Genomic DNA, 21136 nt, shown 5'->3' on the forward strand with positions numbered 1-21136 from the left:
TCATGCTTCAATTCTAGTTAATTTGGTGAAGCCAAAGTTCCTTGTTTAAATCGTTGTATAAAAATATTGTTACTTGTTTCTGTAAGACTCTGTGGAATCAACTGAGTTAAGACTTTAGAATGTTCATGAAACTGTGACGAGGTAACGGCCGAAATCTCCATGGTCAATCAACAGGCAGCAATTGTAATTGTTTTTTTCCGATAACTTATTTAATTGCCCTTAAAATACTCCAAGACACCAGAAGGAGAAAGGTTAGCACATATTTCAAATGTTCTGCTTTGACTTTTGAAATACATTTTTTCAACCTCAAGGGATTATATCACCCGGGGGAAGTGTATTCAGGGGCAGATGGAGGAGTTATCGAAAATGACAAATATGTAATACCCGAATATCAAGTGAATATGATATATGAAACCTTCACTCAGTATGAATAACAACAAAATGGAGGTATTAAGATTTGTGTTCCTTGGTTATATTAGAACTAAGAATGCAACGATCAAAACAACATTATTTTAATTTCATTCAGCCAGCTGAATCCGTTATTGTATAACGTTCTTCGAACGTAGTCTAAGAGCTTTGTATAATCCGGGCTCTCTAAAAGAAAGTCGACGCCTTGTTTCTTTGAAGTTAGCATTTCCTGATAAAATTACAAAAAAACCTTGTAGAATCATCCTCGAATCCATTTCCTGGGTAGAAACCAGTGTTGTCGTCCATTTTGAGAGTTCAAGTACCATAAATGGGGATCGAGCCCACAACCTCTTGGTTGAGAGGCGGACACCTATACCACTAGACTATAAAAGAGAAATCATATTATGCCAGAAAAAAATATGTTATCACAGGGGCGGCTTCAGTTCCTGACTATAACTGAGGCGCAGTTTAGGGGTGCACGTTTAGGCGTACGCCCCTTTCTCCCAGGACCCCCAAAATAGGCCTTAAACATGTCAAGGGATGAGTTAGACTAAACTTGTGCATTTTGTGTTTTTTATGCATAATTTCTCCACATTATTGATTTAATATGTTGTTTTAGAAAATTTAAGTGTAGGTGGAGCTTTGGGGGTGGGGCACTGGCTGCTTCCCTACTCCTACTCCTACTCTGCAAGTGTAATTGTACAATGTATATAGTTATCAAGTAAACGTGACAAGATTTAATTATATAACAATTAGGTTGTTGTTATAAATAAGTTTAAATGGAAACCCCCTGGTAAAGCCAATCGATTCACCATTTACACGTTCATACGCTCAGTATGTGAACTCACTGTCGTTAGATAAAGTTCACATATATTTCAGTATTTTGTATTTGAGTAAAAGTGTTTATTAAAGGATGGGTAAGTGAAAAGTTAATAACGTCTGTATTTCTTTTAAATGGGGAGAAGTTAGGGCTTAATAAATTGTGGTTTTATGTAGTTTAACGTTAATATATGTTGCTAGACTCGTCCTTCAAACTTACTCATTTAATGAACATATTATAATATATTTATATAGGACTGTTAATTAAACGTATTGTGCATTGTATTTCTGTATCAACGATGCATATCATAAACTCTGATAGAAATAAACTGCGACCTCTGAATAATTATTGACCTATCAGCGTTATCTGTTTAATAGTCGATATTATAAGATTGCCATTGCTTGCGCTGTGTGCTGGAGTAATTTATGAACTGTTTTCATATAATCAGGTTATAATACATAATCAAATAATACTCAAAATCAGAGAAAGTTTATACACTTTTTTAATATCGAAAGTAGAGGAATTTCCAGGTTAAAAATATATTTTTCGGGATTCCATAAATGGCATTCTAGAACATTCTAAACCTATTTATAGAAGGGCGCACTAAAGATATGTCGAACGTTATGTTATATTTAAATATGTTGTTATATATGCATTAAACATATAACAGTAATGCATGTCGCATTTTTATTATGTAGCAACGTGCAAACAATATGTTTTGGCCAACATTTCAACGTAGTGCAAAGCGACCTGTTTCCAGTCTGCCAGGTGTGTAGCTAGACCAGAATTGAGGCGCAGGGTGAACCTCACAAAAATCACGAACTTTCGATTGAGTTTGAGATTTAATTGGAGTATTTTTGTGATATTGGGGCCTGGTTGTGTATTATATAAACATATCTTATTAATCTAATCGAAAGTGTTTTGCGTGAAATATATGATAAAAAACAACAACAGACAATCAGTGCAATGTAACATTTTTTAAGTTCATATAATAAAGAGCATGCAAAGATATTAAGGCATTAGTTTTTACAAAATTAGTTTCGGCCCTGTCCCACTGTATTACCTCAATCTCCACCTCAAAGTGTGCATACTATTGTGATACATTATGCAGAACATTCAGCCATACAGGGATCCAGACACGAGTACCAAGCGTTTTAACAGTTTCTCCCCTGAGTCCAAATCACGTACTCTGCCATCGACGTAAACACATCGACCATATTCATCCCTTTTCCGTTGTTTATTAATTCTTGCAACAACACGAAATATGGGTTAAAAAGTATAATATCTCCGTTGAGCTATATTTTATTGTTCTGATAACTCATTTACCTGCTCCTGAATCACACTTAAACCGGAATATTAAGGCCCCGAAATTTTTATTTCAAATGTCATGCTTCAATTTTGGTTGTTTGGGCGTAGTCAACGTTCCTTGTACAATTCTTTGTATGAAAACAGTGTTCCTTATTTGTAAAACTATGTGGAGTCAACTGAGTTAAGACTTCAGAATGTTCGTGAAACTATGACCAGTTAACGGCCAAAATGTCCATGGTCAATTAACAGACAGCATTTGTAATTGTTCTTTCCGAAAACGTTTTGCGTTTAAAGTACTCCAAGACACCAGAAGGAGAAAGGTTAGCACACATTTTAAATGTCCTGCTTTACGTTTTGCTTGTTTGTTGAAAACCAAATAAAATTACAGAAACAAAGAATTATACATGACACATTGGCTACACCCAAGGAACCTAAATTTAAAACATGGCTTTTGAAATATTTTTTTTCTACCTGCGGGGACTAAAAAACCCGGTGGAAGTGTATTCAGGGGCAAATGAGTTATCGGAAAGGACAATTCTGTAATACCCAAATATCAAAGGAAAAGCATATATGAAACCTTCATTCAGTATGAATAACAACAATATGGAAGTATCAAGATTTGTGTCCCTTGGGTATATTAAAACAAAGAATGCAACAATCAAAACAACATTATTTTAATTTCATTCAGGTGAATAAAAATATCCGTTAGTGCACAACGTTCTTCGACTTGTACTCTTAGAGCTTTGTATAATCCAGGCTCTTTGAAAGAAGGTCGACGCCTTGTTTCTTTGAAGTTAAGCCTCTCCTGATAAAATTACAAAAACACCTTTAAGGATCACCCTGGAATCCATATCCTTGGTAGAAACCAGTTTTGTCGTCCATTTTATGAGTTCCAGTACCATTAATGGGGCTTAAGCCCACAACCTCTTAAGTGAGAGACGGACACCTATACCACTAGACAATACTCAAACTGCCATTTCGTAAACCAAATTGTCTTTCCTTATTAAACAACAGATATTTTTTTTGTCATAACTATACAAATAAAGTCACATTTATGAAAAATATTTATAACACTGCGTGCCTTTAGGATCCAAAACAGCTGAATGTCTTTCACCAGAAAGTTGCTGATACAAATGAAAATGTCATTTTGTATTTTCTTGATTTATCATTATACTCGTAAATAGAAGAGCAATCATTTTATGCAAGAAGAAATTATGTTACCCAAGGGCGGCTACAGGACTTAAGGATAACTGAGGCGTAGTTTAGGGGTGCACTTTGGGCGTACGTCCTTTTCCCATATGACCCCCAAAATAGCCTTAAACATGGCAAGGGATTAGTTAGACTAAACTTGTGCATTTTGTGTTTTTATGCATAATTTCTTCACCATATTGATTTGATATGCTGTTTTGGAGAATTCAAGTGTCGGTTGGGGTTTTGGGGTGGGCACTGGCTGCGTCCCTACTCCTGGATCCGCAAGTGTTATTGTACAATGTATACTTATCAAGTAAACGTGACAGGATCTATTTTTATAACAATTAGGCCGTTGTTATAAATAGCTTCAAATGGAAACCCACCGATAAAGCCAATCGATTAACCATTTACATGTTAATACGCACAGTATGTGATCTCATTGTCGTGAGATAAAGTTCACATATATTCCAATATCTTGTATTTGAGTAAAAGTGTTAATTAAAGGATGGGTAAGTGAAAAGTTAGTTACGTCTGTATTATTTTAAAATGGGGAGAAGATAGGACTGAATTAATTGCGGTTTTATGTAGTTAAACATTAATTATTTATGCTACTAGACTGGACCTTCAAAACTTACTCACTTAATGTATATCATAATATATTTATACAGGACTGTTAATTGAACGTACTGTGCCAGTGTAATTTTGTATCAGCGCTGCAAATTATATGCTCTAATAGAAATGATTTGCGTTCTCTGAATTATTAATGACCTATCAGCGTTAATTTATAATCTGTTTTCATATATTCAGGTTATAAACCATAATCAACCAATACCCAAAAACAAGAAACTGTATATACGTTAAACTTTTTTAATATCGAAAGTAGAGGAATTTCCATGTTAAAAATATATTTTTCGGGATTCCATAAATGGCATTCTAGAACATTCTAAACCTATTTATAGAAGGGTGCACTAAAGATATGTGGAAAGATATGTTTTATTTAAATATGTTGTTATATATGCATGATACAATTAACAGTAATGCATGCCGCATTTTAAATATGTTGCAAAGTGCATACAATATGTTTTGGCCAACGTATATAACGTAGTGCAATACGACCTGTTTTCACTCTGCCAGGTGTGTAGCTAGACCAGAATAGATCAACTAGATCAGAATTGATGCGCAGGGTGAACCTCACAAAAATCACGAATTTGCGATTGAGTTTGAGATTTAATTGGAGTATTTTTGTGATATTGGGGCCTGGTTGTGTATTTTATAAACATATTTATTTGATCTTATCGTAGTTTTTTTGCATGAAATATACGATAAAAATCTCAACAGACAAGCAGTGCAATGTAACATTTTTAAGGTCATATAAAGAAAGAACATTCAAATGGATTGAGGCATGTGTCCCACTGTATCACCTCAATCTCCATCTCAAACTATGAAAACACAATCTTAAGTTGTTGACGTCAGTCACCTCAGCAGCACTAGATGGGCGATAGCGAATGATTCCTGTCAAAGCAATAATATCAATGCCGTAACATGGCGTCAAACGTAGCTTCCAATTTCAGAGTACAACTTCAATGGTCCGGGAGAGGAAAGAAACAAAGGGTTAAGGTTTGTGAAACACCAACCGAAATATGCGGCATTCGCGACTCTGACAGCTCGGGAGAGCAGCTTTAATGCATGCACCCAGTTACACGTGTCCCAAAAGATTCTAGCAGCAGCGGGCTTTTTCTTCGTTGGGACTGATGACCAATGCCGCTGTTTCCACTGCGGGATAGGTTTGTATGATTTATGCATGTAATACATTTGTGTTACAGTACCGATAGAAATGATAAGAGAAAACTTGCAGCGAAGACAGTTAGAATTTTCGACAGACAGCTATTGCAACAGGTAGAGGAGCATACTTTGCATGTAACCCTTTTGAAAAGTACAACAAAATGTCAACATTTTCTGACAAAGTCACACATTGATAATGAATTTCTACACCTTACTTAGATTGTGCATCAATTTCAGGCCTCCCACAATGGTCCCGTACGGACGACCCTTGGGTTGAGCATGCGAAGTATTCCCCCAAATGTCAACATGTCATATCCAACATGGGCATAGAGTTTATCAACAATGTAAAGCTCTCTTTTGAACTAACATCAGAGGTAAGTGCGTACTTACAGAGTTTTTGGAAGGCGGGGGAGATTGTCCTCACTGGACAGTCAATATGTTATACACCCACTTAAAGCTCGCCGTGTAACTAATAACGGAGGTGGGTAAGGAAGCGGGGTGGTAGAAGCGACAGAAGTCCTTGCTATACTATTTGTATGTAGTCTCTCACTGGGGCATGGAGCTCATAGTCATGGTATACTTTTTATAGAACCAAACCTATTCAGTGACTCCAGTGTTCATAATAGAAAAAAACATCCTGCCAATCTGAATAGATGGAACGTTCAAATATTATGTCGATGACTTTTGGCATATATTGTATTGAGTTTGGAATTCCAATACGACACACACGTTATATAATATTTGAATGGTACTTGAAAGAGTATTGACTTAATTACCTGACAAAGTGATATCTACAAAAAGGTGTATGCAGCACCTGCAGATATTGCAGACTAGTTCATAATAGGAAATAATACATTATTCAGGTATAAAACAATGTTGTTGCACTAACACAGTTTAAAAAAAAACAGTTATGTGGAGTTTCAGTACTGGTGTCTGACTTATTTTACACATTGTATTTGAACCGATTGCTGTTCAGGCTAACATAGTAGTTAGCGGACTCGCTTCTCACCTAGGTGACCATTGTTCGATATCCGCCCTGGGCGAATGTGAGTTTGGTTTGTGGTCCGGACAAGTGGGTTTTCTCCGAATACTCCGGTAACCCCAACATCACTAGTGACTTAAAACACTTACACTCCCGTGTAACATTGTTCCAACGAGAGTGATTGATATGCTGTTGAAATAACTTAACTTAACTTCGAAATCGTTGTAAAACATGTAAGTTCAAACAAAACTTATGTAACTTTGTTGCGTTATGACTCTTTTGAACATATTTGTTAGAATGTTTCCTATGAGGTGTTTATTGAAAAAAGCTCCACATTTCTTCAGGGTGAGTTACAATTTCATACAACCACAACAGCAACAACAGAAGAAACAACAACAGAAGAAACAACAACAACACCAACAACAGAAGAGACAACAACCACAGCAACAACAGAAGAAACAACAGAAGAAACAACAACAGCAACAACAGCAGCAGAAACAACAACACCAACTGAAACAGCAGAACAGAATGCCACATTAACAGGTATTTAGATGTTTAATGCTCTTGCACCATGACGCATAGTGAAGATTCTTATCACATTTATGTAGGTCTGCCTTACCAACTTTTCTGTTTGAGAAAGTTTTGTATTCTGAACTAACTTGTTTTTATATAATCCATGAATAAAAGCCTAATATACACTGAACGAGAGAACCAAAACGAACAAACAACACCGTCAGACCACGAATGCATCAACATATAATAATTAAGAAATATTACACACCACTGAGGGTCATATGACATTATAAGGACCAGCCAGTCATCCCCCGAAGGTGTATATGGACCTAGGCGTTACCACTTAATAATTTCAAAGTGCCATTGATGTGTTATATTCAACAAATCTAATAATGTTTACTTGCGAAATACAAGCAACACTCACCGGTTTTATGACGTCAGCGGTCCATATACTTTTTGGCGATGTTTTTTATTAAAATACATTGATATACGGATCGATCAACTTTATATACACAAAGAAGGGAAACATTTATGTGAGGTATAATATTTGTGAATATATTGACAATTGAATCCTCAAAACATTCTTGATACATGTTAAACAATAATCTGAATTCTTTGAATTATCCATTATGGGCCTTGGACTGTTATCCAGATATTTATTCGGCAAAGTTGATTATCTTTATACAATGCTTTTCAAAATAGTGTAAAGATATGAAAAGAGATCAAAATTGTTAAAAAAGCTGGAAGTGACAAGTATTTCTGCTAACCATTCTCTGTCCATTATCATTTTTCAAAATGTTTCAAGAGGACATGTAAACGATTATGTGTTTTAATGTATTAATAAACATTACCAAAACCTTTTCAGAAATAAAATAATGTTTGATATGCAATTAAAACATTTAAAATGCTTAAAGGTTTACGACCTTTTTAGGGCAATGCCGCAAATGTCATCCTCTAGAAATAGTTTTTAATGTTCTACCACTGGTAAAACTTTCGTGATCATTTATTTTAATCACTTTTTTTCATTTTTTATAAGAATCTTGTTATTTAAAACTTCTAGATAAGGAATAAAAATAAAATTATTAAAAAATAATCTTTCCAAAAATGAAAAATACATGCTAAAAGTGAAAGATTAATTATTTAGCATTTAAAATACAAATCCGTGTAACAATGCCCGCTAATGTTGATCAGGTTCGGTTATTTTCTGACAGTGGCTATCATTTTAACAAATATCTTGTTTAAAAATGGTCTGAGTTTGAAATATTTCTAAGGCTTTAAATACAATATAAAGACAACGTTTCCTATTGTTGAAAGCATTTTATCGATTTCCTTACAGATGAGCAAGGCCAAGCGGTTTCAAATATTGAAGAGGAAAATAGGCGCCTCAATGAACTGCAGATCTGCAAAGTCTGCCTTGAACTGACAGCCAGAATAGTTTTCTTTCCATGTCAGCATACAGTTTGTTGTGAGGAATGTGCGATGCACTCTTCCATGATCAATTGTCCTGTGTGTAGGACAGTGATCAAATATCACATGAAAATAAGGTTTGCAGGAGATTCAGTCATAAGCGAACATGAAGGTGCCTGAGATAGATATGCATTGCACCAGGCTATGGTAGATGAAATTGGAGATGTAGACGATGTTGTTTTACATCTTAGCGTCAGTGAAGATGACATTTTGTCTGACCCAGATCTACCTTTTCTGACAATTTAAAAATTCAAATCAACATGTTTTGATTATGATTTAAAAACAGCAATAAGTACATTAAATAGCCCGGTACAATGGATATCTACCTCAGTCACATTCATAATTCAAATTTGTTTGTAAACTGACGAAAAAAAGTAATTACAATCAAGCCATACAAGGCTATAAACTGACGATAAAAATGCCATAACAGGCAAGCCATACAAGGCTATAAACTGACGAAAAGAAAAAAAGCCATAACAGGCAAGCCATACAAGGCTATAAACTGACGGGAAAAAATGCCGTAACAGGCAAGCCATACAAGGCTTTAAACTGACGAAAAGAAAAGAAAAGCCATAACAGGCAAGCCATACAAGGCTATAAACTGACAAAAACAAATGCCGTAACAGGCATGCCATACAAGGCTATAAACTGACGAAAAAAAAATGCCATAACAGGCAAGCCATACAGGGCTTTAAACTGACGAAAAGAAATAAAAAGCCGTAACAGGCAAGCCATACAAGGCTATAAACTGACAAAAAAATGCCGTAACAGGCAAGCCATACAAGGCTTTAAACTGCCAAAAAAATCATTACAATCAAGCCATACAAGGCTATAAACTGACGAAAAAAAGCCATTACAGGCAAGCCTTACAAGGCTATAAACTGACGAAAAAAAGCCGTAACAGGCAAGCCATACAAGGCTATAAACTGACGAAAAAAATGCCGTAACAGGCAAGCCATACAAGGCTATAAACTGACAAAAAAAAAGTCATAACAATCAAGCCATACAAGGCTATAAACTGACGAAAACAAATGCCATTACAGGCAAGCCATACAAGGCTATAAACTGACGAAAAGAAAAAAAAGCCATAACAGGCAAGCCATACAAGGCTATAAACTGACGAAAAGAAAAAAAAAGCCATACAAGGCTATAAACTGACGAAAAAAAAATGCCGTAACAGGCAAGCCATACAAGGCTATAAACTGACGAAAAAAAAATGCCATTACAGGCAAGCCATACAAGGCTATAAACTGACGAAAAGAAAAAAAAGCCATAACAGGCAAGCCATACAAGGCTATAAACTGACGAAAAGAAAAAAAAAGCCATACAAGGCTATAAACTGACAAAAAAATGCCGTAACAGGCAAGCCATACAAGGCTATAAACTGACAAAAAAAGCTATAACAGGCAAGCCATACAAGGCTATAAACTGACGAAAAAAAGCCTTAACAGGCAAGCCATACAAATTGTGTACCTATATAAATATATGTTTCAGTTAGTACTGTTAATGTGTTCTTTGATGCATGTTTGGTGGGGCGATCTACAACCCACCCTCATGCTTGTTTTATATGAATAAATTTTATGAAAAAGAAAAAAAATGTGACAGATGTTATTGATCCTTTTAGAAAAATGTGTATATTGATATGCAGTATATAATTATAAAGTGCATACTTTATACAAGTATTATAAATATTTGTCAATTTTGCACTTTATATATATTACTGAATATGAATGTACTGTGTTTAACTATGATTCTCAAAATACTTTGTTACAAGAAGGCATCATGCCCTGTTCAATCCCTTCAATCATCAGACTGTACCCTCTATTGTCAGTACGTGGGACTAAGTCACTAAGATATTGCACAATACAGGGTTTGACCTATAAACTAAATGTGAGTTTTTCTTTGAAAGGATATTTTTACTTTCGCATCTTTTTCGTCAAAAAAAAGGAATGCAAACAAGAAACAAAACATCACAATGAATCTGCTAATCCAAATACATTATGAGAAATAATAAAAAGTTCAATTCGGAACACAACAATAAAATATGCATCGCATTAAAAAGAATGCTTAAATCGGAAGAGGAAAATCTAATAAAAGAAATCAACACTGTTGAATCACAGATTAATATAGCCAATGCCAATATCGACAAATAAACTCAATCACTCACACAGAAAAACAAAAACAAAGACTTGACGAACTTCGTAGTGATCATATGAATAGTAATATTCTTAGGTCAAATGCAATACACGTGGAAAATAATAAAAAGAACACAAAATATTTTGCTAATTTAGGGAGGAAACACTCTGAGAAAAAAAACAGTATGTAAACGTAAAGTATATGATAAGATTGTATCAGGAGATAAAAACACTAATTGTGGATGGGAACGCGATTTTGATCATTGTGGCGCTAACGTGAATAACGAGAAAAAGCGAGAATCAAATCGCGCACTCTTTTCCCCTTGATTTTTCATGGTATTTTCGAGCTTAAAACTTAGTTATTTGTTGTCAACATAAAAAAACACGTCAATTTCAGCAATAAACCCTCTGCAACACTATTTATTGACGTTTAGTTGATCATAACCTTTTAACGTGTGTTTAATTTACCGAAAGAGTTGGTCAGCTGTTCGGCTTTTGGACTTTGGTAACTACGTTTGTATGACGGTAAGGTGCAAACATTTCTGGTCGATGATGTGAGGCGTTTTTGAAATAAAAACAGTATTATTTTATTTTTTTGAAACGAAAGAACATTGATCAGAATATGCTTGATCATGAAATGGTTGTTTATTACCGATATTTGTTAACATTCTGACAAACAACGTAGTAACCGAGACACCGTTTCCCAGTTTATCACGAGGAACATCCGGTGTTAAACTTCAACGTTTCTTGGTTTAAAATGTGGAATTGCAAGTGGTAAGTACAAATAAAATGTTATTTAATCATTAATGATTATTTTTAATCAGTATAACACAATCTACAAGCTTGATAAGTAATTTGACAGTACTTTCACATGGCAATCAAAGTAATTGTCAAAACCCGGAAGTGAATTCTGCGAATTGTTTTGTTGTTAGCAACCGATAATGACCGCCAAGGTTAAATGTTAAACGTTGTCACAGGCCTCGACGGTACCTTATGAAAAAGAATATATTCAAAATGATGATCCAGATTTTGCAAATGAACAACTTTAACTTGACAATCTTTATTATAAATGAATTTGTGCAGTCTTCTCAAAGTCAAAATATAAAAGATTCAGATGAAAGGTCAATTTTAAGTTTGATAAATAATGATGATTTCGATTGTGAAATGAACAAGAGTCTGATAGTGGACATGATGTTTCTGAGATGATTTATTACTTTGTAAAATAATTATGATGGTACTCTGAGAACTGAAGATGTCAAGGAGATTCAAAATGTAAACAAACTGCAGTGTGCATACTACTGGTTGAGAAGCAGTTTCCGACGGAAAGCAGTTTCCGACAAATCGGTTTTTCGCGTACTTTCTTTTGATCTTCATAAAGAAGGTATTGTAATTTAATTATATGGTTACTAGGCAATCAAAAGTTGAAGTTTTTACCGAGACACGTAAATAACTTTTATTATTATTTAATGTTTAATGTTTATTTTTCAATTTGTACACAAACTTGCACGTGGGGGATCGTCACACGCAGCGTATTGCGCATGCGTGTGAACCTAATTTGCATATCTATGAATAGCTACAAGGTTGTCCTAAATTGACTTATACAAACGATGATCATTGTGTACATATTTGCGAACACTGTTGTCATGCTAGTTTCACACCCACATTCACTAAAATGATTACAAACACAAGTTCTTATTAGAAATGAAACAAAATATCATTGATATTTAGTGTCTGCCTGATTTCCAGAATGATGATTGACTGGCGTAAGTTTTTAGGTTTAATTTTTGGTAAATGCTGAAAAATTAAATAATAGTTCTCGTACTGTAGTCTTCTATTTAGTATATTAAATAAATGGATAAAAAACACACAATAGGCACCTAAAATAGGCCGCGTATTTGATTTGTCGGAAACTGCTTCTCGTCAACAGCTAATCAAAACAGTGTAAGTACCCTCTTGGCGCCCCCATTAGATACACTATATGTGACGTCACACATGTGAAAAATATATCGACAATAGCAGCTTGAGCTGTAGTTATCTAAAATGTAAACAATTTTAGTAGGAATTTTATCACGTATGAATAAATCAATAAACACTTGTAAAAACTGTCGGAAACTGCTTCTCAACCAGTACTATCATTTGAATGTTACTGAATAACGGTTCGGATCACCTGTTTTCATAAAGTAAAATACTATTTGATTTTTTATTTGCTATCATTATTGTCTTTGAAGGTGCTGAACCATGTAGCCAAGATGTGCACTACTCATGGGATTTTGCCCAGCAAGTCCACTATCCACATCATGCCAACAAGTTGGGCCGATATATTTCGCCACCCCACAGAAGTGTCATGTGTTTCGCATGTGTGCCTTAGGTTCAGCTATGTTTTTATGGTAAGATGTCACTCTGAATTAAACATGGAGTAACAGAATAAGACAGATCTTATACAATAATGATGTACCTGTAAAAATTGTCTTTCCAAGTCAGAATTAATTTTTTAGGTTAGATTTTTTATGTTGTCAGCTTTGTATTCGTGTTCAAAAACTTTTACCTTGGCCATACTTAGAAATCCTTTTAAAAGATTCAACGTAAACAAGTTAAACACTCTTGATATTAGCTTGGATTTTAAAAATGAATTTTAATTAGAAATAAAGATCTGTAAAAGTAATACAGCTATCTGTTAGTGTCATTTTGGGTTGTCTACATTATCTTCTTGCTGACTATTTCAGTACAATTTTATTATTATTTGTGAAATCAATTAAAGGGGCTATACACCATATGATGAAATAGCGGGAAAAAAAGAAGAAAATTGTCGAAAACTGACATAAACTTGGTATCAATGAGTACAATGCATTGAAACTAACTACATGTAACTGAAGTACCACATAGTTTACAATTATATATTTGCAGTTTTTTCGTATTGTACCATTAAAAAAGATTACTAGGTATGTATACCTAGTAGAATTCATTTGTATGCGTGATTGGCTTGTCGATGTTATCACCTGATATTACCAAGTTAGGTATATAGCTTAGATATTCCAAAGGTTTAGAGTAAGCCTTCGTAGCACAGTAGATACAACATTGGACTGCAATTTTGGTGAATCCGGATCGAACATTTACATTTTGGTATTTTTTTTACAATTATGATATCAAAGAGTAAAACATTTTATTAAATAATTGTCCTGAGATTTGTTACAGAAAAAAACTGTTTTTGGTGCCAATCTGGTGTATAGTCCCTTTAACAATAGTTAACATTTATTTGTACAGGAAAGTAGACATTTTATCTGGTGGACGAGGCCGAATTGCCGGGGAAAGGAAGTGACAGTGTCGTGAGCCTGGCCCACCACTACTTTCAGCACTATGGTGTCGGTGAAAAACATGCTGAGGTATTTAATGCTTCACCCATTTAAATTATCTATAGAATTTTAATGGATTAAAGGTTCTAACAGCTTATGCAAACTTTATCCTTATTGCTGAGAAGAGATTATGAGAATCAATAGTGAATATAAAAGTTGATGAAACTTAACATATTTTACACCATGAAACACATTCTTACTCAGATTTTTTTTTCCATTTCACATTCGATGATTGATAACGATTGGATATTTGGATTCAACCATGGCTTATGAAATGTGTCCATCAATATAACATTGCTTTCTTCATGTACTGCATATAGCTTAAAAAAGAAAAAAAATGTATTAAATTTTCCAGGTTTATTTCGATAATGCTGTCGGCCAAAACAAGAACAATGCTGTGCTTTGGTATGCCATGTGACCTGTAATGACAGGTAAGTTTTCTTATCTGTTAATAATTGTTTGTCTGATTTTTTAGGACAAATGCACTGTCTTTTGAAATCAATCACATCATTGATATCTGCGATTGGTGCTTTAATTTTAAAGGATGCAGAACTGGATGAAGTTAAAGTGTAGTTGGCAGTAATTTGATATGAGGAATATGTTAACTAAATAAACATATGTTAACACTCCATTATTGTAAGATATATATGTCTTGAAAACTTTATTATACCCTAGTTAAAATCATTTGCTTAGTTATATTTTTTGTGAATATAGATAAGTTTTATTTACACTAAACAGATCTTCCAACAATTTTCAGGATTGCATGAGAGTGTAACACTAAACACTATGTTGGCTGGGCACACCAAATTTGCTCCTGACTGTCACTTCGGCAACTGGAAGGTCCAGTGGCGATGTTGTAATGCCGAGAATCTTCAAGAAATTGCCCACACTGTTTTCACCTCTTCAAAGTCCGGCCACAACATCCCACACTTGGTTTATGAACCTCAACAGCCAATCACAGTTCACAGTTGGAAATCATTCCTAGATACATATTTCAAAACTCTAAAGAATATTACCAAATACCACCATTTCTATGTATCAAAACATAAACCAGGAGTTGTAGTATGCAAAGAGTTTGTAGATTCCTCAGAAATTGAAGTTATTCTTTTGAGGATGAGTCCAGAATGTGGTGTTTTGCCTGAAATAAAGCACGCAACGTGCCTAGATGCTGAACGTCAATCGTACCTTCAATATTCTTTTGGTCCATTCTTTAGATCTGAGTCATCAAGATCTGCAGTATGCCCTAAACCAACTCTGTGTAAAGTCGAAGTTTACTCATTTGTTGGTGAAATGTCGATTGTAGATCAAATGTTTGTGGCAAATATGAAAGAAATGAGTAAAAAATGGCATTATCACATGTAACCATAGCAACAGGCTGTTGTTTTATGTAGTTCTTTTATGTCATTTTGTACATATAATGAGCAATGTGTTCTCTTTGTGTCTATGAATTAGTTTATGTGTTAGCTATAACAGACAGTTAAGTTAGTATTTCGGCATGGACACTGCATTTAAAATAAGAACATTTTTAGTGGACATTGTTTTCAAACTGGCTTACCAATGTGTAACAGAATGATCCATATCTTTTGATTTCTTTGTACAAAAATGACTAGAAACTTTAGTTTTTATACCTAAGATACTTGGTATCATTTACATGCCAATAACTTAAAATGCATTGTATATTGAGAACACATTATTTGTGGCAGACTTTGAAAATGATTGGAAATAGCATTTTCATTAGTAACCATAGCAACCGATTTTTGCTTTGACCTTTGTGGCCAATTTCTATGTCATTATAGACATTAGCAATGTGTACTTGCTATTTTAATGTTGAAGTTTATGTAACACTAGTAAAGATAAGTGATATATTTAAACAGGTATCTTGACATATATATAATATTTAAAATAAGAACAGTTTTGTTCACATTGTTTTTTATCCCTGTGTTTCATAATGTTTCATATGTTTTATAACTTTTGTGAAATTTAACGTGAAACTTTAGAGTTAATTTCTGTAAATACTTAGTATCATAAAGATGTCAATAACTTATAAATAAAAAAAAATTATGCGGACTTTCAAAAATGATTGGTAATAGCATTTTCATAAGTAACCATAGCAACTGAATTTTGCTTTGACCTTTGTTGTAAGTTTCTTTATCATTATGGACATTAGCAATGTATACTTGTTATTTTCCTTTTGTAGTGAATGTGATACTAGTAAAGATAGTTTTATATTTTAATATTTTGACTTGTGTACTTCATTCAAAATAAGAACAGATTTAGCGAACATTTCGTTCAAATTGTGTTAAAGCTCTCTGTTACGAAATGTTCCATATCCATTGTTGTTTTTTTAATATTTGACTGACTAGTTCAGATTTTATTTCTTCAATTGCTTGGTATCATAAAAATGTCAATAACTTAAAACATAACTTTATGAAAAACATTATTTTTTGAGAAACATTTAGAAAATGAGTGAAAATGGCATTATCAATAGTTACCATAGCAACCAAATGCACTTATGAACTTTTCGTTAACTTTTGTAATCAAACTATGAGTGCTTATTGTTTCTATGCTAAAACTTATATGTTACATGTAAATAGTCCTTGACATGATACTTATCTGACATGGATATTTCATTCTAAATAAACACATTAGACCATACATTTTGTTCATTTTGATTTCTACACCCGTGTTACGAAAAGTACTATATTTTTTTAGTTTTTGTGAATTTTGACTTGAAACTTTGGATTTTTGTTCTTGAAATACTTGGCATCATAAAGGTTACAATATCTCAAAATGTCATTTTTGGGCCAGAATGATCATATTCCCATTCCCATCCACAATTAAAGAAGTATCTTTAAAAAAATATCTATTGTAAAGACCTAAACCTGGAAGACAATATAACAGATGCATTTCTTAACACAAACAACAAGAGACTACCAAACCCCGATAGTAATTTATGCGAAGGTTAATCTCAATATATGAAGGCGAAAATGCTTCAAAAGAAATGGAAACTAATTGAGGCCCTGGTTCAGTTTGTCTGACTACAGAATGTAATAAAATATTCTGGAAAGATATCCGATCCGTTCTAATAGACTCATTACATTAAATTAGTCTTTTCTAAATTGACATCTAACAACACTTCAAATTCAAGGTATAATATCACTTATTCCAAAACCCGATAAAGATTTAGAAAACCTTTCCAATTGGAGACCGATCATTTAATATTTACCGGTATTATAAAATAGCAACGAAAGCAATAGCTAATAGAATTTAAAAAATACTTCCTAAAATTATTGACTTTAAGCAAACTGGTTTTATTAAAGATACATTGGCAAAAATGTTCGACTTATCATTGAAGTTATGCAATATCTTGAAGAAAACGAAATGCCTTGACTCCTATGTTTTGCTGACTTTCAAAAAGCATTTGATAGTATAAATCCTTCCTTTATACTTGACAGTTTGCGATCTTTCAATTTTGGTGCAGATATCATTCAATTGCCTAAACTCTTCTATACAGATATTCATGGTATAATAGTAAAGAATGACCATATATCGGGGGCCTTCACAATAAAAAAGGAGTAGGCCAGGGGTGCCCACTTTCTTCCATTTTACTCATCATTTGTCTACAAACATTTTCAGGCTATATAAAGCTAAAAAGTAAAGATCGAGGGAATTAAATTCGGTGATACAGAAATAAAACAATCACTTTTGGCTGATGATGCAACGTGATGATGGCTCAGAAAAGTATGACAAATCTTTGGTTAGTTCGTTGGAATCATTTTCAAAATATTCCGGTCAAAACCTCAAACCAAATAAATCCATCATTCTTAAAGTGGGTACTTTACAACAACATAAACATAAAGCTCGACAATAATAAACCATTTATTTGGACTTCAGAATGCTCAACTGCTTTTAGAATCTATAATGACAAACAAAAAACAATAGATTAAATTAAATAAAAAGGTTGAATTAAATAAAAAGGTTGAAGAATTTCATAAACTACTAAAACAATGGGAACATAGGAAACTAGCATTATGGGTAAAATTACCGTGGTGAAAACATACGCATTACCGAAATAAAAATAGATATTTTGTACCAAAACTACAAAAAACGGTGGACTAAGCCTCTCAAATGTCGAACTCTTTCTTTACTCAATTAAAGCTGTCTGGGTTAAAAGATATTCAGACGACAAAAACAAAAGTCAACGGAAAATAATCTTAAAAGAAGCTTATTAATTATGGAACTAAACTGGGTTCTGAATGTGGATTAGACAATGTCTTAATAAACAACATTTCAGAAGAAGATTCATTCACAAACGAATAAAACTCAATGAAAACAGCCAAACGGTGATATGGAATGACCAAACAATATGCATCTGTTTTTCAAACAATGGTATGAAAAAGATATTAAGTATCTTGAACATATTTTTGACTATTATAAGAACAAACATTTTTTACGAATCTAATCAAATAGAATACAGATTTTATATATTATCGAACACTTGCTCGATCAATTTCATTACATATTAAGACACAGCTGACTACAGATGGGATTACTCAAAGTAATATTCAACCATTTTAAATAAAAGTTGAAACATCAATACAAACAAACAAACTTTTGTATTCAATTTTGTTGCAAAATAGTATTTAACCGACTTCTGATTGAAATAAAATAGACAGAAACTCTGGAAATAAGTGGAAATCTAGAATGGAAAACTACACTTGGTAACATTTACAAATCAACGATAGATACAACATTGCGTCGGTTCAACTACGAATTCCATATGAGAATATTACCTCCCAACTAATTTCTGTTTAACCTCAAATTAGTCGACTGCAGTCTATGTACATTTTGTTATTTAACTGTATCTCAATTGAACATTTATATTGGGAGTGTCAATAGACAAATCAGTTATGGAATATATTAAACACCTCTATTTTATTGACGTCAATGAGTATACCAATTTACAAACATGAAGCCCTTTTGGGAATAGTAAAAAAGCAAGCACAGTAATATCTGTAATATTTTAAACATCTTAATGAAATTTTATATCAACTCAACAAAATGCAATGAAAGACAATTTCGTTTCGATGCAGTTTTGAATTATCTGAAATTAAGAATAAAAAAGAAGAGCAAATAGTATTAAACAAGGATATATATGAAACCCACAAAAATAAATGGGAAGTACTCAATATTCTAAACAACTAATATACATAGAGAGACACATCTAGCCTAAACAACGCATATCACAACATTGTGTTTTTTTTCCTCAAAAAAGTGTGAGTGTGTGTGTGTGCGTGTTCGTGTTCGTGTGCGTGTCGTGTGTGTGTGTGTGTGTGTGTGTGTGTGCTATTGACTAGCGACAAAATGACATAAAAGGCAAGCCATTTATGGGTATAAACTAATGACATAGGTTGCAAACATGCAATGTTATAAACTTACGCAAATATGCCATATACCGGCTGATCCGAACCAGGGCCGGTCTCAATTTGAAATGCTCAATGTGCAAATTATATGCTATAACTTCCAAAAAAGAAGAAGAAATTAAGAGTTATAACATTTTCTCGCCAGTTTATAGCATTGCTTGGCTTGCCTGTTGAGTTAACATACGTGTGTGTCATTCAGCAAGTTTTTAATAAAGTGTTACGATTTTGTATATTTCAATTAACACTTTTACAATGACTTTTTTTCAGAACAGTGGCCTCGCAGAGATTTGGATGGTTATCTGTAGGTTTGAATTGACCCAATTATAGGAGCAACAATATCAGGTACATTACCGATTCTGTAAATGTCAGCAAATTATATTAGAACTTTAAATAACATGCTACATTAAGAACCTCATATAAGCAATACTTTCCATAGATTTTTCCTAGCAAACTAAAGTAATGAAATAAATAATAACATGTTTTTACCAACAACACATTACTATACCATGCTGTTATTCCCATGTACATATTGCTGCTTGAAACTTCGCTGTTTAAATTGTATACTATTATTATCTTTAATTTATTAAATAACTAAACATTGGTATGTAAAGTAGCGAAATCGTGCGCGTGTGGACTTGACGTACAGCCGAATAAAAGAGTTCATGTTATCATTGTTTGCACTGATCTTACCCATTTTACTTTTTGTAATTGTATGCATGAATATAAATGGCTTTTGTTAATACTTTTCCCCAGTGATACCTATTACAAACTATATGCTTTAATTTCCTGGTCCTAAATTCATTGTTATGTATTGTTATGTTATGTATGTTTGTTGTTTATGTCGGAAAAAGGTCATTGAGCTAATGTGTTTTTGTTATCGTATACCCGACCTTACTTATGATTATTGTATCTTGTATTTGGTAAGCCATGCGGGGCTATAAGCTGACGCGAACATTTCATCGCATGTCAGCCATGCAAGGCTATCAAATGACGATAAAATGAAAAAAAAAAACGCAACAGGGAACTCATGTAAGACTATTAATTGAGGCAAAAATGCCATAACCGACCAACCATGCCAGCTTAAACAATAACACAAGCACGGTTTGACCTAGGACCATGAAACTTCATTGGTAGATTCCCCTGCATGAATGGATCATAATGTAAAATGATCAAAATGTCAAAGGATCACGATATAATTTCTTAGGCAATAAGGATTTAAGTAGTATAAAACTAGGTGGAGCAATCTTAGTAAAAATAAGATTTAGCTCCTTTTGCTGGGGAGCAATCTTAGCTTTTTGCTATCGTATATGGTCTATGGGAAATAACTCGTACAATGGAGTACATAGGTGTATACAAGAGTGATGTACCTGTGAACTATGGGTTTTCGGTTTAGTGTGTCATATGAAGATGTGGGAGGGGCGTACTTTTGTCGAGAGCCGTTACGGGTGATATGATATGGTTTAGTCATTGTTTTTTTTATAAATGAAACGGTTGTTTATGTTTTGGCTTCATTGATGCCGAGTTTGATCTATCGTCAGTACTACGCGGTGTCAGTATAAACACAATATTTGGTGTATGGGAAATAACTTTTACATACCAGTACATGTGTCTTGTTTTTAGAGCATTATTTTCACTTTACTTACTCATAAGAAGAGAAACATTATATAAGCTTTTAGTTTTTTTAATTTTGTTTTTAATGAAATGCTTAGTTATACCTATTAATATGTGTGCATTATTGTGTTTTGTATATGTGCTTA

General features: G+C 33.6%; 1 protein-coding gene across 2 annotated transcripts; it reads left to right on the plus strand.

Moving 5' to 3' along the window:
- Positions 1 to 1209: 1209 nt before the first annotated feature.
- Positions 1210 to 16611, plus strand: LOC128221918 (death-associated inhibitor of apoptosis 2-like). 2 transcript variants are annotated; one of them, XM_052930602.1, is made up of 9 exons: positions 1210 to 1325; positions 5299 to 5511; positions 5747 to 5883; positions 6836 to 7034; positions 8341 to 11380; positions 12835 to 12993; positions 13868 to 13986; positions 14312 to 14387; positions 14714 to 16611. In XM_052930602.1, the coding sequence occupies exons 1-5, from the start codon at positions 1322 to 1324 to the stop codon at positions 8589 to 8591; spliced, it is 804 nt and encodes a 267-aa protein (XP_052786562.1). In that variant the 5' UTR covers positions 1210 to 1321; the 3' UTR covers positions 8592 to 11380; positions 12835 to 12993; positions 13868 to 13986; positions 14312 to 14387; positions 14714 to 16611. The 2 variants fall into 2 exon arrangements, with proteins under 2 accessions (XP_052786562.1, XP_052786561.1); XM_052930601.1 differs by lacking the exon at positions 1210 to 1325 and adding an exon at positions 4107 to 4236.
- Positions 16612 to 21136: the final 4525 nt, after the last annotated feature.

Source organism: Mya arenaria, chromosome 16 (assembly GCF_026914265.1).
Source record: "Mya arenaria isolate MELC-2E11 chromosome 16, ASM2691426v1".
Lineage (NCBI taxonomy): Eukaryota > Metazoa > Mollusca > Bivalvia > Myida > Myidae > Mya > Mya arenaria.